General features: G+C 45.8%; 2 protein-coding genes across 3 annotated transcripts in view; one reads left to right on the top strand and one right to left on the bottom strand.

Annotated features, from left to right (window-relative positions):
* The window catches only part of COG2 (component of oligomeric golgi complex 2), a 31272-nt gene extending 17017 nt beyond the window's left edge, over window positions 1-14255 (bottom strand). For both annotated transcript variants that reach the window (XM_085856441.1, XM_085856442.1), the window contains exons 1-7: window positions 14043-14255; window positions 13643-13804; window positions 7639-7704; window positions 7440-7520; window positions 7196-7296; window positions 2880-2988; window positions 2564-2743 (exon numbers count right to left, since the gene is read on the bottom strand). In XM_085856441.1, coding sequence (XP_085712567.1) covers window positions 2564-2743; window positions 2880-2988; window positions 7196-7296; window positions 7440-7520; window positions 7639-7704; window positions 13643-13804; window positions 14043-14120 — 777 coding nt within the window. In that variant the 5' untranslated portion in view covers window positions 14121-14255. The remainder of the gene's footprint in view (window positions 1-2563; window positions 2744-2879; window positions 2989-7195; window positions 7297-7439; window positions 7521-7638; window positions 7705-13642; window positions 13805-14042) is intronic.
* A 60-nt stretch (window positions 14256-14315) lies between these two features.
* The window catches only part of PGBD5 (piggyBac transposable element derived 5), a 69012-nt gene continuing 68441 nt past the window's right edge, over window positions 14316-14886 (top strand). The window contains exon 1 of the mRNA XM_085856445.1: window positions 14316-14781. Coding sequence (XP_085712571.1) covers window positions 14664-14781 — 118 coding nt within the window. The 5' untranslated portion in view covers window positions 14316-14663. The remainder of the gene's footprint in view (window positions 14782-14886) is intronic.

The following is a 14886-nucleotide window of genomic DNA, read 5'->3' as shown; positions in this document are numbered from 1 at the left end:
AACCGTCCGAGAACCTCAAACAAAGGCGCCAAGGAAAGAACTGCGATGACGCGCGGGTTTGACCGCCTTTTTTCTCCGAGGCTGGTGTGACGAGAAGGGCGAGGTGGCTCGCTCGCGATTGGTGGATACGAGGAGTGAGGCGGTCAGAGTTGAGAAACACCCCTTTTCGAGAAGCTTCTCGAAGGAAGGTGGAGCCGAGGACGGGGCGGAGCGACGGGCGGAGCCCCACGCTATAAAGGGCGGACCGCACGTGAGGCTCAGGCCCTCTTCTTGGTTCATGCTCGCCCCTGTCTCTCGCTGGTCCAGTTCTTCTTCTTCTTCCTCGCTTGGTTCCTGCGCTCATGGTCCTGTGAGCGGCCTGTTGGTGGGAGACACGGACGGAAGGCGCAGCAGTGCCAGCTGTGTGGTGGACCTGCGCGTCTGAACGAGGAGCGCCGGAGAGAGCTTGCCCGCCACATGGGATGCCCGGAACCAGGTGCGACCACGCTGACGGTCGTTGGAGCGGGACGTCGCGACTCGCCGACCACCGAGGGGGGCAGGTAACCTGCCACGGTCTCGCGGGACCCGTTCGGTCCTCCAGGTCCCGCGTTATAAAGGTCCGCGGACCCTGTCTGCCACCCTCGTCTTTGGGGGTGGCCATTTCTTGCTTTTGAACGAATGTTGGTGGCGCCGTGTCCTGTGAAGTAGACCGGCATAAGTGACTGTGTATGTACATTATTTCTCGTAGTCGGTGGTATTGCTTTTGTTTCTTGCTTGTACATACGTGCATGATTCCTTGCTTGTGTTGTGTGTAAGTAATAAATGTCCTTGTGTGAAATGTATCCTGTTTGTTGCGTCCTCTATTCCCCATTTAAAATGCCATCTTACTTCGCGGAATAATCAGTTGGGTTTTAAACACCCGGTAAGGAGAATCGGATACGTCGAGGTCAGCGATAATACCCGCTCGGTTATCACTGTAGAACGGAACGGACCGCTTAAGCGGTTCGTGTCCCAAGCTGACCTGCGGCGAGGTACGGCCCCTCAGTAGGTTACCCGCGCGAGTACTTAGGTATATCGACATCCAGCGAGTGACCCTATTTCGCGCGGGTAGAATGCGGACTGTGCTGTGGTGAGGTTAAACCCCCACCCGTGACTGGTTTCTGGCGATAGTTCCAGGAGGGTCATGACTGAATTGTCCGTCCAGTGGGCGACGCGGTCGCTATTAGGGGAAAGCGGCCGATCGCACGCCGGCGGGCACAAATTCGTAACAATATCAAAAAACTGGGAGGGTAGTATTTTTTGTTCGAGATATTTTCGGCCAAAGTTCAAAGGTCGTAAAAATGCAACCAAATCATGACATACATAGACATGCCCAGGCTTGTCAGTTTACAGCCAATATTGTGCCCAGACTCATCCCAATCATAGTTAATGACACATGTTGGTTCCACTACAAGTTGTAGCATGCTCCTTTGGTGACTTGAAACTTAGACGGGGGGGCATCTCTCAGAAAAATTTCTGATATCCACTCCAATGCTAGTAGCACTAAATAATACATTTTTGAAAATTTTCTGATCTCAACTCTCCAATCGTAGGTGTCGCCAAACCTACCATTAGGAGTTTATATCAGAAAATTTTCTGAGAGGTGCCCCCCGTCTAAGTTACAAGTCACCAAAGGAGCATGTTACAACTTGTAGTAGAACCAACATGTGTCATCAACTATGATTGGGATGAGTCTGGGCACAATATTGGCTGTAAACTGACAAGCCTGGGCATGTCTATGTACATCATGATTTGGTTGCATTTTTACGACCTTTGAACTTTGGCCGAAAATATCTCAAAAACAAAAAATACTACGCCTCCAGTTTTTTGATATGTTATAGTAGACAGTATGAACTTTCATTTTCATGCAAGGCCAGGTCAAGGTCACGAGGTCTTCAAGGTCAAATGTCAGGTCAAAAAAATCATCCACCCCTAACTTAACTAGATCGACGAGCCGATGCTGGATTTGCATTGTATGGACAATTACCTTTCCAACGACACCAAAATAATCGAGATAGGGCAAGGGGTTGCTGAGATATGAGGATTTGAATTTTGGTGGAAACGCGACATTAGTCGAAAAGGTCAAAAGTTCTCAAGGTCATATCTCGTCAAGCCCTAGTCTGATTTATCTAAAATTTTGTATGTGAACATAGACTATCATATGTAACACACATGCAAAAAATTATCCAAATCTGAGGGGGTCGGGTTACAAATTATTTTTTTTCTGGGTGATTTGAGGTGGAATGACCCTTTTGAGAACCACAAATCTACCCCCATAACACGAGTCAACTCTTCTAAACTAGCCCCCGATCCAAAAATAACAACTAAAGGGTCCAAAAGATCTGAAGACGTATACTTGTAAGCCAACTGAAAAAGGACACGGAGGAAAGGGAAGAAGTGATGAGATTAACAGCAAGTTCCTTGAGAAAGACTGCACATTTTATTGAGTTTGGTTGATGGAGGTTACCTACGGCATGTTTGGAACAGAGATAAAGGAACCACATCACAAAATGTTCCCCAAATAGCTTACCGATCTACACCTCACCTCATCCATAAATGGTCGCACGAGCATCTTGGCCACCAGGGCCTCAGCGTCATGGGTTTTGTCAATTGTCGAATAAGTGCGCAGGCACTGGCGCACCTCATCTGCCCGCCCTGCCTGCAACCCCTCCAACAACCTTCCCTCCAGTGACTGTTGCAGCGTGGCCGTGATATCCGCGATCCGCTACGGTGAAGCACGGCACATACAGTCAGTAAAAATCAATTTCCCACATTCCGAAAAACTAAAGCCGCTGAAGTGCAACGACTCCAACAAACTACGATCGGCACCATTCATTTCAACTGATCACAACAACACTTACAGGACGGATTACATCCAGAAGTGGCATGCCTTTGCTTTGCACGGCATAGAACTGCAGCTGGTTGAAAACAGTCGCGATGCGTTCAAGCACGTGACCGGCCAATGTAGAGCTGCAACACCAGAAAGGGTCAAAACCCAGAAGAGTCTGAATTTAACCCGTGACATGTTATTGCTCAGATTAAAATCAAATCCACTATATGTTCATGTTCTAACAATCTTGCACTCCACATAACCTTTCACCAACAGATCAGATTCAACATGTGATTTCTCTACAGTTTACCAAATCAAAGTTGCAAGTCATGGGAAACTATTCAAAACAAGAAAGGTACTCGATGCAAGAGCGCATACCTCCGCCGGGCTCAACAGTTTACGTTTTGTATCCCACCGATAGGCCAGATCTGCATCCGGACCTGAACCAAAATCAAATCAAATCAATCTGTCCTCGTCACACACCCAACCTGTCCACTACATCCATAACTTTTTGAGATATTCTGCTCACGGGCAGGCAGGCAGATGGGCAGAGGTGACAACATAACCCCCGTCTACCTCCGGTGGTGGAGGTAAATGTCAATCAATTACAAATCACTCATTTGATGACAAAGCTTTGGTTGTGTGCAAGTCGCGGAAACGTGGACAATGAGAAACAATGACAACACGACACTGGAAAGGCTTCTGATTTGGACATGGCAAAGAATATAAAGCATCAGTTTGGCAAAATATAATGGCAATAAGAGGAGGTTTCGCGTGGAAGGAAAAGAGATCTGAGACATTCAGAATCCGAGTCATCCTTCATTCCAACCACAACCGACTGACCCACTCGCCTCTCTTCCAGACGCACCTCGCACTGGAAAACCCCCGATCAACCCTGGCTCAAGCATATTTACACATTACTAGTATGTGCCCATACGTGCGTGCCCGTACGTGCAAAAAATTCTTTTTTTTTTAAACTTTCAAACCGCAAGCCAGAATAAACAACCACACAGGCTGTTCCTTCACTCTCGCGTGCCCGTACATGCAACCCCCCCCCTCCAAAAAAAAACAAACAAAAAAACAACTTTCAAACAACCACACAGTCGGTTCCTTCGCTCTCGGAAACGACGACTGGATTGGGGCATTGTGTTTATCTATAAATGCGCATAAGAAATCGAGAAATTATTAGAATACATTAAGTCATCACTATCCGGAAGTGGTGCGTGCCCGTACGGAATGTTCACATGCATTCCATGAATTATCGCTTGCATTGAAGTAACAACTGCTGTGATACTTACACACAGAGTTAATTAAAATCAAAATCAAGTTTACCTCCCTGTCTTTGCTTGCCATGACATTCGCTGCCATTGACCATTGACACTCCTATGCCACGGTAACTAAGGCACCGATCCCCATCGTAACCGGCACGGCACGTGACGTCATCGTCGGCCAGCCGCGCACCGGCCGACGCAGCCACATGTCCTTTCATTGGTTAGTAAATAAATGGCCATAACTGGGGAAGCACTTGTCCAATGAATATATAACGTTGAAAAGGCACATACGCAGGTCCACAGCAATATAGCTGGCAAGTTTCAATTAGATCAGACCAATGGTTGTCGAGAAACCGGTTACACACACACACACACACACACACACACACACACACACACACACACACACACACACACACACACACACACACACAGAGTTAATTAAAATCAAAATCAAGTTTACCTACCTGTCTTTGCTTGCCATGACATTCGCTGCCATTGACCATTGACACTCCTATGCCACGGTAACAAAGGCACCGATCCCCATCGTAACCGGCACGGCACGTGACGTCATCGTCGGCCAGCCGCGCACCGGCTGACGCAGCCACATGTCCTTTCATTGGTTAGTAAATAAATGGCCATAACTGGGGAAGCACTTGTCCAATGAATATATAACGTTGAAAAGGCACATACGCAGGTCCCCAGCAATATAGCTGGCAAGTTTCAATTACATCGGACCAATGGTTGTCGAGAAACAGCGGTTACACACACACACACACACACACACACACATTGCTGGAATTATATATATATATATATATATATATATATATATATATATATATATATATATATATATATATATATATATATATATATATATATATATATACAGCAGATAACATTAAAGGAACGTTGTAGAATAACAGATGTTTGACCACAAGTATAATGTCTGTCCAGCGCATGCAATTGTCATGCGCTTTCAGGGAAGACTTGAGTTGGCGGTGGAAACGCTCCACCATACCATTTGCTGCTGGATGGCAAGTGGTGGTTTGCACACAGTCAGCAACCAGTTGTTTAATCAGCTCGCAAAAGAGCAGATTCAAACTGGCCACCACGTTCTCTAAAGATGGTTGATGGAATACCAAAACATGCGATCCAGGTGTGGACAAAGGCCCTGGTGATGGTTGGTGTGGTGATGTCAGCTGTCGGTGTGGCCTCCGGCCAACAGGTGAAGCAGTCAATCCAAACAAGTCAGTAAATAGTGGTGCTCGTTTGAAGATGATAGGGGACCGACAAGATCCACATGCACCCTGTCAAAACGCCGATCTGGTGTTGAAAAGCTACCAAGTGGTGAAAAAGTTATGATGTTGGATGTTGGAGCGTTGGTATTGAAGACATTGTGCATCTGGTGAAACTGCACAAAGGTGGAAGGTTAATCATCCACCAAGCAAATTAATAACTGCATTAAGGAAGAGGTCGAAAAACAAATCATATGAAATATTACAAGATGCCAGTCTGTGCCCACCACCCGGGTCACTTAAAGATGTTTTTTAACGAAGTATTACTAAACCTTGGGGTGGCAGAATATCCCGATCGGTCGTGTGCTGCTCAAGCGAAGTCTTGGCAAGTTGATCGCAATTGTGAGTAGGAAACTCAAGTTTGATCCGAAAGGGTCCGAGTCCCGAGATGCAAATGATTGTTTCAACAAAATGTCGGTTACACACAATAACGTGCCATTGCAGGCGAGATGTTTATTTTAAGTTTGTATACGTTGGTCAATGAAGTTGATTTTATCATAATCTTCGCTTATTAGCCACGACCCCTCCATGCACCTTAGATCAGTCCAAGATGAAATAAAAAGTTCCGCCATGCGAACAAAGATGCGAAACATGGTTCCAGACTGGCGTGGTTCTGGCATGAAAAAGATTCAACAAGGCATTAGCATCATTAAAAATGAACAACATCCTGCCAATTACTAACTTTTTAATCAAAGGCCTAGCATCGTTGCTATTAACTTGAACTGAAGAGTTAATAAGTTAATATTGACGTGACTCAGGAGCGTGGACAACTTTTCACAAGACATGGCGAATGCACACAAATTTGTTCGGAAATTCATAAATATGACTCGTAATCAATTATTGTCACAAGCTGAAGGGCCTGTTTGTGACGGGCAATTCAGTACAGCACTGTTCCTCTGAAACAGCTCATTTGACCATGTTCTGTGATGGTTGTAGTATTATTATTATTTTTTTTCAAATGAAATTACTTTGTGTGAACAGAACATAAATCTTTATGCTTTACTTCTCGCTTCAGTTACCCATCCACTTTTGCCTCACACACACCAGGGGATGCTATTTTGGACACACAGACACACACACACACACACACACACACATACCACCACCAGGGGGCACTACATATGATCGGTAAGATATCATAGTATACGGATTTCTCCATCCATCCACGTTTGTCACGCGCTTTTTCGCTGGGAGGGGATTTCGGCGTTATGTCTGGTCGGTCATTACGGTGTTAAATCTAGCGCTAAGAAACCGACATGCACGTCACCCCAGTGTACAGCACTCAACGCATCCCCACATTTTGCTGACGGCAGTTCATCACCATAACCCATACATCAGAGACAGCTATCATGACATCCGTAGCCAACAAGCTGAATGCCAGAAACTCGGCGTCGGAATGACTGATTGGGTAAGATGGTGGTGTATTCAGACGGAGCAAATTCATGGCATTGTTTGTTTTCACTTCGTGAATAAGTGTGCGTATCACTAAAATCAACACTCAGTTGTTAACAGACAACAAAATGTTTGTGGAATTTTATTTATTTATTTTCTGCAATTATTGACTGTCAATAAACCATATATACACGTTTTGTTGCTCAAATACCGTCAGCGAAGCAACGGGTTCCTGGTAAGTTTGTTTAAAGGCCCAATATTTACGAGTGACCAGAAACAACAAGCACGCCCCGTTTGGTCCAATAAGCTGCTTTATTTATTTTCAATGTGAAGGTTCGACATCAAAGGAAAGATGACAGGCCGTGGCAGGTAAAAGTACACACCTTTGACCTGGACTGGAGCCTTCTTGGGATCCTTGCGCCTGGAGAACTCGCTCTATCTCTTCGACAGATCGAATCACTTGCATCAGGTGCTGCAAACATGTCTGTTAAAAGAAAAAGAAAAAGAGAATATCAAAAACACCCAAAACGTGTTCATCAACTTTAAACAATGAATTTGTTAACAATCTGTTGCCAGACTTTGTACGCCCATCAATGACGTCACTGCAGTTTCTCATTGTCATCTCACCTTTTTCTTTCGAATATCTGCCCTTTTCTCAAGATGATCGTTAATCATTTCAATGGCTTCGTGGAACACAGATCTCACACACTGTTCGACACACAAATGGCCGTCGAAAACTTTATACAGCAAGCAAAAATAAATCAATAAAACAAGAGTGCACATACATCTTTCCACGTATAATAAATAAATAAAATTAAAACCTCACCAAAACTTCCTCTCGCAGTTGTCCAAGGGGAACAGTGAGCTGGCTTAATGACTTGTCCATACCAACCTGCAAATAAGCGAAGGATTAAAAGTCTCTAAGGCCAAAAAAAAAAAAATGTTGCATTGGCGTAACCCGCCCGACCCTAAAAATTCCGCCGACCCTACGTTTTTTTGCTATCGATTTCAAGTATCTTGTTGATTGCGATCGCGATCGCAAAAACCCGGAAGTGTTTCGGACAGAACCCGCCGACAAAAAGGGTGGTACTCGAGCCGGGGGAGATTTTGGGAGGGATTTATTAGGATTTATTAAATTTTTGGATTTATTATCCAAAAATTTTGGGATTTATTAGGAAAAAAAAAAAAAAATAATAAGATCCCGACCGACCTACCCTAGTTTTCAGTGACCCGTTACGCCAATGCAACATTTTTTTTGGCCTAATGCAAGTGTAAAGCACCTGGAAGCAACACAGAACACAAGGACTTGAAAATTTGATTTCAAGAGGGAGAGAGAGAGAGAGGAGTGGTGGGGAGGGGCAAATCGACAAAAATGTTCCTTCCATGTTGGCAGGTGATTGTGAAAGCAACTATATCATAACAAAGTTCTTAACATCACATATTTCGACATCGCTCGGTCAAAGACAGTCGATTCCAGCAGCGGTATGAGTTTTTGGCAAACAAATTTTCAACAGAAGTAACGATCACTTGGTTAATTCCGCTGCCATCTTGCCGGCTGATTGCTGAAGCGGATGAATGCGCTCGCTGATGCGTCATGTCAAAGATCATGGCCGAGTGTCGTATCATCAAGTTGGACTTCCATTCATTGTGGAAAGCAAGCACAGAAATAGATCGTTTTGTGTTTTTTTTGTACACAATGTCGAAGCTCGTATGAGCGAACACACAGAACGTACTCTCCCAGTCGAAAGTTTTAGAACACCCCCATTTTTGTCGTTTTTACTGAAATTTAAGCAGTTTAATGATTCAATGTACTGTTGTGGAATTCCCGCCCGTCTGGCGTGCGAACGACCGCGTCTAACTAATAGCGGTCGCTTCGCCCACCGAACGGACAATCCAGTCGTGACTTTCTGGAACAACGCCAGAAACCAGTCACGGGTGGGTTTCTAATCCCACCATGGCCCAGTCCGTATTCTACCCGCGTGAAATAGGGTCAATCGCCGAATATCGATATACCTAAGTACCCGCGCGGGTAACCTACCGAGGGACCGTACCTCGGCGAAGGCCTGCTTGGACACGAACCGCTTAAGCGGTCCGTTCCGTTCTGGGATAACCGAGCGGGTATTATCGCCAGACCTCGCCGGACCCGTTTCTATTTATAGCCAATTTAAAAACCAACTATATTCCGAGTGCGAGATGGGGCAGTTCAATGAGGGAATGGACGCAACGAACAGGTTTACATTCACACAAGGACATTTATTATAATGAAGCACATATGCAATTAAACAAGGCAAAACACGTATGCAATTATACAAGCAACAAAAGCACGACAAAAGAACTACAACCGTCTACTTATTATGTAGAGTCACTTGCACTTAACAGCAGTTCCTACTTATTAGACGGGCCCACGGACACACGTACGCACACACCCACACCCAATAAATGGTGGCAGAGGCCTTTTATCACGAGCTCCAGCTCGGAGGACAGGTGAGCTGAAACCCAGAGCCCATCTCAAACCTCTCCACCTTGTGTGGTCTTCAAGTTGTTGGTACCCGGGCTCCGGCGAGAGCGAGCTGGATCCAATCGCCGAGCCGCCATCCTTCCCGAGCTCCCGCGAATCCTCCCGCGCTTCTCAACACGTGCTGGTGAGATGAGGCGCTGATCCTTCCCGTCGATGCGTCGCTTCCCCGAGGAACCACATCCACGAAGAGGTCGATGAGTCGCACCAAGCCGGGAACCAAAATGGAGAACAAATAGCTCCACGAACCAAGAAGAAGCCACCACTCGCAGCTCGAGCCGAACGACCAACTCAACTCTCTTCCAAGCAAAGCGGCTCGAAGAAAAAAACTCTCCCGAGCCAAGCAGAAGCCGAAGCTCACAGAACCATCAAAGCAAAGAGTCTCCAAAAAGCCTCCTCCCGAGCCAGGCGTCAGCCGAAGCTCACTGAGCCAGCCGAAGCAAAAAGCTTCCGAAGGCCTCAACCCTAACCCAAGCCAAACAGGACCCGAAGGACTGCTGAACGGCTACTCTCTGACGAAGCAAAAAGCTTACTAACCAACAACAAAGAAAGGATCTCGTCCTTATCCTTCTCCGCCCCCCTTCCCCCACGCCCGGCGTGACTCATGCCCTCGTGATCCATCCCCCTCCTCAGCCACGGGTGGGAGGGAGTTGTTGACATCATGAGTCACGGGACGGCAGGGTTCTTCTTGCTCTTCGCAGAAGAGGGGGAGGGATGTCTCCATTGTTCGTTCCCTAACTATTAAATCGATCCGCAGCACATCGAATTGATTTCTGAACATTTAAACAATGGAAGGTGAGCTATCTAGGGAACAAGCACTTATTGACATCGCTGACTAAAGGAACCTGTATGTTGTGTGCAACCGAATTCCAAATTTGTAACAGTACTCTGAAATTAAAGCATAGAACAAATAAACAATTGCAGATAAAAAAACAAATCATGGAATAGTTTTGTTGAACAAAATTTTATATAAATTTTTGACTCATCAAAGTAGCCACCTTTTACAGATATAACAGCCAAACATACTCGTGGTATTCTTTCTACAATGGAAATCAAATATTGTTCGGAAAGTTCTTCCCAACACTGCTGCAGAACTTCCCACAAATGTGTTGCACTTGTAGGTTGCTTTGCTTTCACCCTTCTGTCCAGTTCATCCCAAACCAGCTCGATGGGGTTTAAGTCTGGAGACTGTGCTGGCCATTCCATGATTTGAAGCCTACCATCTTCTTCTTTTCTTCTAAGGCAGTTCTGACATAGCCTGGAGGTATGTTTTGGGTCATTATTTGCTGTAGGATGAACCCCTGACCAACTCGGCGTAGACCAGAGGGTACTGCATGGTGCTGCAAAATGCTGTGGTAGTCCTTTTGGTTCAGGGTACCACTCTGTGAAAGTCGCTGACTCTGGATCCAGCAAAATAGCCCCAGATCATCACGCCTGTCACACACTGTGGAACCATCCTTTGACCTACTCGACAGCGTACAAAAACCCTGCGTGATGAACCGAAGATTTAAAATTTTGATTCATTGGTCCATAAGACCTTCTTTCAGTTTTCCGCAGTCCACTGGTGGTGCTTCATGGCCCAGGCAAGCCTCTTTTTCTTATTTTGCCATCTTAGCAATGGCTTTCTTACTGCCACCCGACCTGTCAAACCTGCAGCTTGAAGTCTTCTCTTCACAGTTGTGAGCCATCTATCACGCAAGTTGTTGACTCTCAGAAACTTGTCTTCTGATTGTGTTGTGGCTTTGGGTCTGCCAGACCTCTTCCCGTCAGAGTTTCCTCCAGTTTCCAAGTGCCTTTTGATGGTGTAGGAAACTGTACTCACTGACACCTTGGCTTCTTTGCAATTTCTCTAAAGGAAAGACCTACACTTTTAAGGGTTATAATGGTCTGTCTGTCTTCCTTTGTTAATTGTCTTTTTCTCGCCATGATGATCGTAATATACTACTTCCTGCAGTGCAATATTGTCCAAATAATGCTTCAGAGGGTGTAGCAACACAGTCTGTTTCACCGCTGCTTTTATGCAGACAGAGGGTTTGTAACGAATCAACAAATGTTGGGACATATGTAGGAATTGTTTGCATCAACTTTCAAGGCTTAATTTACTTCCATTGCTGCAGAACAGCTGCAGTTGCTAAACCATTACTTGTTCCCTGAAATTTACATTATTTTTCAGTTTTTGGTAACCTCAGCTTTTTTTTTTAACCACTGGCAGTTTACCGCTTAGCTTTGTACCATTTCAGGTTATTCACTGGACTTGAACTGCTTAAATTTCAGTAAAACTGAAAAATGGGGGTGTTCTAAAACTTTTGACCGGTGGAGTACATCATGAGGAGCAGGAGACGAGAGCGGTGGGAGAGGAGGATAAAACAGTGGGGAACAGAGACATGAGATCTGTGGAAGGAAGAGTGATGGGGTGGGGTACATGGGGTAAACAAGATGGACACCACAGGGACTTTCAGGAAGGAAGGCAGGTAATTTGAAGGAGGTGGGTTTGGAGTGGATCAACGGGGGTAGAAAAGATCGTGGATTTGGATGGGGGTGGTGGGATTTGGATAAGAGATGGTGGTGAACAGCTGTTTTGAAGACCTGGAGAGAAGAGTGGGATTGAAGAGAGTGTAGGAGTTTGTTCCAAAGGCAGGGAAAAAAAAAGGAATGAAAGAGTTAAGGAAAGCAGTGATTCTTGATTTTGGTAGTTTTACCAGAAGGGGTTGCTGGCAGACCTTGAGCGCCCTGCACTCTGCTTTATATCTGCAATAAAGTGACAGAAAATAGGGTCGACAATCAAACGGAAGACGAAATACTGCATACTGCATTGTAGTCCTCAGAAGGAACCTGAAGAAGTAGAGCAAAGATGGAGTCATCAGGAGGAACCTGGACTGGTATCGGGTTTCAGCCGCTACTCCACAACCCTCAAACCCATCCAGGTGTAGCCAAATCAACCTTACAGAAAAATTTCTGCAGTAATTCACTTCTGAGAGAGATAGATAACAAAAGAGAGGAATAAAGAGTAAAAGAGATGAAAGAGAACAAAAAGCAAAAATTAGAATGAATAAAGAGAATTATGAAAAAAACAAACAATTGGAAAGAAGTGTGAAAGAAACAAAGAACAAGATGTCAGGAAGAACCCTGACAGGTAGATTTCAGCAGTTATTCTCCGGGCACAAACGCAGCACCATGTACAAGCTACCAGATATCCGTCACATTCCCGGGTTCGACGAGAGAACTTAATCTCATATTGGTGAACTCGTCACGTGCGACAGGATGACGTTTCGTATTCTGTAAAGTCAGACTGATGATCGTGCTTCTGACTCTTGCAATTTTAGTGGTCAATGAAAATATCCAAATTGAATAAAACGGCAGCGTTGCGGGAAGCGATTGACGAGATTGACCTTGGAACCAACTTGGATAGGGAATTGAGCTTCCAGAGGCAGGTGGCAGTTCAGGTGAACAAGGACAACCAAACGATCCTTTGTGAGTCTGGATGAAGAAACCCTCCCTGTGATGTTCAAGACACTGGTATCCCTTACATTCCTGGGTTAGACGAGAGAACTTCATCTCGTATTGGTTAACTCGTCACGTGCGACAGGATGGCGTTAAGTATTCTGTAAAGTCAGACTGATGAGCATGACTCTCCCATGAGCACTCCATCGTACTGTTGGAGTAGGGCAACATTGCCTGGCGCCCGAGATTCCCGATGGACATCATTGAAACGAGCTCCAAGGACGATTCCCACCGTCCGTGAACTTTCTTATCCAGAGACTCCGGCGTTTGAATGCCTTTTCCCTTTCCTCCAGCAGTCACCATGGTGACACGATCCAAACGTTGAAGGTGCTCCAAGGAATCGAGCGGATAAATCACCAAATTCCTTCAGTCAAAGACGGGAATAGTCTTCCCCGGAATGCTGTGGATGTTCCAGTCTGTTGAAGCTTTCAAACCTGGGGGGGGGGGAGGGGGGGGAAAAGGGGTCGAGACAAGCTTTGGTGGGATGAGCGCTTTCACTCCCAGTCATCATGAGCACTCCATCCTGCACCAAGCACCATCCATTGTGCACACTGGAAGCTCTCCAGGACGACCTTCACTTCCGTCCACAAGATGATGACGACGATTCCTTGGCAACGTGTTGCAACGATTTAAAGACATTGGAAGTGTTGCTGATAAAACTCGTACTGGTCATCCAAGAATCGGTTTGTGTGTGCCTGTTCGTGGCACGCAATTTGTATAACAAATCAAGTTTGAATTGTGTATTTCTCCCCCTTTACGAGACAACTTGTGAGTCGCCCTGCATTTATCAAAACGCGAACACACAAACACCTACCAAGTTGGTGGACAGGTTGACAAAATCTGCATAGTCCTTATTGATGAGTTCCACCATGGACCGCTTCAACAACTTGTAGAACAGCTCCAGGTCTCCCCTGAGGGTTTCCAGCGACACTTGCTTCTTGCACTCGGCAACAAACTTGTCCACGTTGAAGTCATCCTGGAGACAGACAATCCAGGGCCTTACAATCCATCACGGACACATCACGTACACTGACCGTCTTCATCGACCGTTCCGCAAAAAAAACCATAATTGTTAAATCGTATCGAGTTTAAATTCCCACTTTTCTAAACCCCACTAAGAGCAAAGGGACGAGGAAAGGCAACACAACAGGCGAGCACTACGTGCCGAGTCGAGCCGACGTCGGGAGGAACTTGTGGGCCCAGGATCTGCGAACCTTCATAAAGAGCTTCTTGTCGAAGCACAAGGAACCGGCTTCCTCCTCGAGCATGCTGCTCCGCCAGTCTTCAGCCATCACCGATGAAGGTCCGTGGTCCGAAAAACCGTCTGGTGGTAAAATCTACATCACCAAACGGACCCAGAACAAGGACGGAGTTCCGTGCAACGCGGCACAGCATACGTCACATCCGGTATCAAGGCGTGCCGAGATGGTGGTTGTTGTGGTTGTTGTGGTTGTGGTTGTTGGTGTTGTTGTTGTGGTTGTTGTGGGTGTTGTTGGCTGTATCTCACGCAAATTGGATTTATTATGAAAATGTTTTCTCATCAGCTTTCGATATAATGGTATTTCTGAGACTCTCGTTAATGAAGGATGTTCGCCACGTTTCTTCATCAAAAGGGAGAAAAAACCCCAAAAACTACCGAAACCGCTACCAACCACAATCAATCACAATTATAACACAACAACGAACGAAACCACCACCGACCTCAAAACGCCAATCCAAAACCACCTCATGATTTTTTTCTCTATTGATCTTGTTTATTGTTTTGACTTGATTTAGTTTCCCCTCCACATGGTGAACCTCGTGTGTTTTAAACACCGAACTCAAGAACCTTGTTCATGATGTGGATTTGGACGAGATCGATGTCGAGCGTTGTGAAAAAAAAAAACTACCTTCTGGTGAGAAGGAAGAGGAGGAGACAGGACGACGAGAAGGGCAAGGGAGTGTCCCAGCGAGGTGAGGGGTGAGGGGTGGGAGGGGAGAACGTGTGGGAGGGGGAGAACGTGTGGGAGGGGGAGAACGTGTGTGAGGAGTGGGAGGGGGAGAACGTGTGTGAGGAGT

Source organism: Eptatretus burgeri, chromosome 15 (assembly GCF_056783735.1).
Source record: "Eptatretus burgeri isolate ZD-2024b chromosome 15, Ebu_testis_v1, whole genome shotgun sequence".
Lineage (NCBI taxonomy): Eukaryota > Metazoa > Chordata > Myxini > Myxiniformes > Myxinidae > Eptatretus > Eptatretus burgeri.
The sequence above is the reverse complement of the archived record's forward strand: the minus strand, read 5'-3'. Positions and strand labels throughout refer to the sequence as shown.